General features: G+C 41.6%; 1 protein-coding gene across 1 annotated transcript in view; it reads right to left on the minus strand.

Annotated features, from left to right (window-relative positions):
- rpp25b (ribonuclease P and MRP subunit p25, b) overlaps window positions 1-2500 on the minus strand; it is a 16835-nt gene that overhangs the window by 1183 nt on the left and 13152 nt on the right. Inside the window, exons 3-4 of the mRNA XM_056766493.1 lie at window positions 492-800; window positions 1-398 (exon numbers count right to left, since the gene is read on the minus strand). The exon at window positions 1-398 is cut by the window's left edge and continues 1183 nt beyond it. Coding sequence (XP_056622471.1) covers window positions 1-258 — 258 coding nt within the window. The 5' untranslated portion in view covers window positions 259-398; window positions 492-800. The remainder of the gene's footprint in view (window positions 399-491; window positions 801-2500) is intronic.

The following is a 2500-nucleotide window of genomic DNA, read 5'->3' on the forward strand; positions in this document are numbered from 1 at the left end:
GTCGTCCTGCATGCGTGCCATAGCGAAACCCATGAGGTTCCGAATTTTGCTGCCCTCTTTCACCTTCATTTCCAGCACGCCTGCCGGCAGTCCGGGAAATGGGCACAAACTTTCCTCTTCGATCCGACACACTTTCTTGAAACCCACGGCATGTCCTCGCTTGAGCTCACGGGGTGTTGGAGAGGTGGAGGAGCTCTGAGCGTGTGCAGTCTGACCCGGAACACACAGACGGGCGTCACCATCCACGCTCGGCTCCATGACCGAGTTTGAAACGCTAAACGTGCCCACAGTCAATCAGTCCTTCATTTGAAACCCTCAAATTACAAACCATTCCATCGGTCTCAGTCCTGTCCTACGGGCGAACGGCTGCCCAGAAAGAACAAACCTGAAAACAGAGTCTGTGGAACCAGAGTTTCATAAGCACAGAGAAGAAAATAAAACCATTTGACGATAAAAAAATCTCTTTTCAATTTACAAAGGGTGTAAGTTACCTTCTCATGTGTTGTGAAGCACAAGTTTCTCCGCTCTCTCGACCGCCCGGCAAATCTTCAACTTTTTCTTCTGTAGGTCCAACTTTTAGAGACAAAAGCAACACGTTCACATGTTAGGGTCCAGATGCGGTTGTCTCATCTGTTCTCTGGCTGTGCAGATGTGTTCACTGGAGAGCATCTTCATCATCTCCATCACTGCGTCTCTACATGTCTCCTCTTCATCCAAGTGCTGGCAGGGATGGTGAGGGCTGCGATCGCTATGTATCTCTGCTGGCACCCCGCGCTGCCTCGTAAATGCAGGAGGGGGATCTGAGAGAGAGAGAGAGAGAGAGAGAGAGCAGTTCTTAAAGTCACAGTAGCATCAGATCCCAGATGAATAATCTCATTTAATAACCACCAGAAGAATTGTTCATACCGTTACTCTTTCTGTAAAACAAAAGAAACATGTCTGACATCAGGAGTGCATCTGAACCAGACAACATGTTGAGCAGGACTTTCAGCGTGTTACAATAATTGATTTTGGCTAATGAACAAGTTTATAAACAAACCAATTAAATATTAGATCAATTTGAAACGTGAACCCTCAAATATTTCCTCAATTGCTGCCAAGTCTTCACTTCACATAATACTTTACTTTACAATTGATTACATTTTTTTTTGTGTGTTAAACTGACAATGAATTCTTAAAAAAATTACGAATGTTTTTGTAGCGAGTTGTAAAATGACTTTGTGAATAGATGCTTCCTCAAACCAAGTCAATAGCTTTAAAGCAACTTTGTGGCTGGATTCAGAGGACGTTCTGCTGCTGAACAATGAAAACACAAGTGCTGGGACTTACAGCAGGTGAATGAATGTGTGAATTAAATGAGCTGAAATCTAATTGAAAACATCCTTCAGTGAGCCGCTGAAAGTCAACTGAGCTCAGCCTCTGTCCCTCTTCACACATCTGACCACAATCATTTACATAATGTGACGTTCATGCTCCGCAGAAGAGAGGAATCTGTGTTTTTACAGCCGCTTGTTGAGCTGGGGATAAAGACACAGAAACACATTTGCTCAAATCTCCCATTTTGTTTCTTTTCACCCTAATATAATTTGATCAAATTAAAATACAATAAATCCAGTTTAACAAATCATCTATGGTTTGACTTGAATGGATAATGAAATGTGCGGATGCAATTTTTCACACACATACCAAAATATTTGATTAAAAAGTACATTGAATTAAAAAGAATGTCAATTATTTAAATGTATGCACACCCTACGGAGATTCTAGACGCACACACTTTAAGGTTGAAATATACACAAAGTTTACACAAGCCACCGGCCACAGGCACTTCTGACCTAGCAACACCTTGGCAACCACACACAGGATGTCAGAATATTGGTGGGAAGTTTGGTAAAAGATATCAGCACTGTCTATAAACCATAAAATGGTTAAAAAATGTTAAACAGAATGTCATAACACAAATGAGGATTTCTGTGTTAAGTGCAGCTCAGCTGAAGTCTTCAGAAATATTCTCTCTCTCTCTTTCTCTCTCTGTGTGTGTGGTTCAGTGAGCTGTGATATTGTAGGGTGAGTTATTGGGGTTTTCATGAGTCTGGTTAGCGCTGTGTGCTCTGTCACTTAAGCGCACAATCAGCAGAGACAGCCGAGGGTCTTCCAGCCGATCCCACCGGAGGAGAATCCCACAGAATGAAAGCTCAGCCAATGAGAAATGACAGTTCATTCAAGCTGAACCAATGAACTGTCGTCTGAGAGAGAGAGAAAGAGAGTCCTTTATATTCACAGATTCCTAAAGGGCAGAAAGTGGTATTTCATTCAAAAACAAAGTTTTTCTATTCTTGTGATTAATAACAATGCAGAAAATGCTGTTAGAGAATCATGTTTCTGTAGTCGCTGTTTCTCTAAGACACGTTCAGACATAACCAATTGTTTATTGTGAGATTGTTAATATCAGAGCGAAAAGAGAACGTCCTTTTGAACACATTACATGTTTGTAATTATA

Source organism: Triplophysa dalaica, chromosome 14, assembly GCF_015846415.1.
Source record: "Triplophysa dalaica isolate WHDGS20190420 chromosome 14, ASM1584641v1, whole genome shotgun sequence".
In the NCBI taxonomy this organism is placed as follows: Eukaryota; Metazoa; Chordata; class Actinopteri; order Cypriniformes; family Nemacheilidae; genus Triplophysa; species Triplophysa dalaica.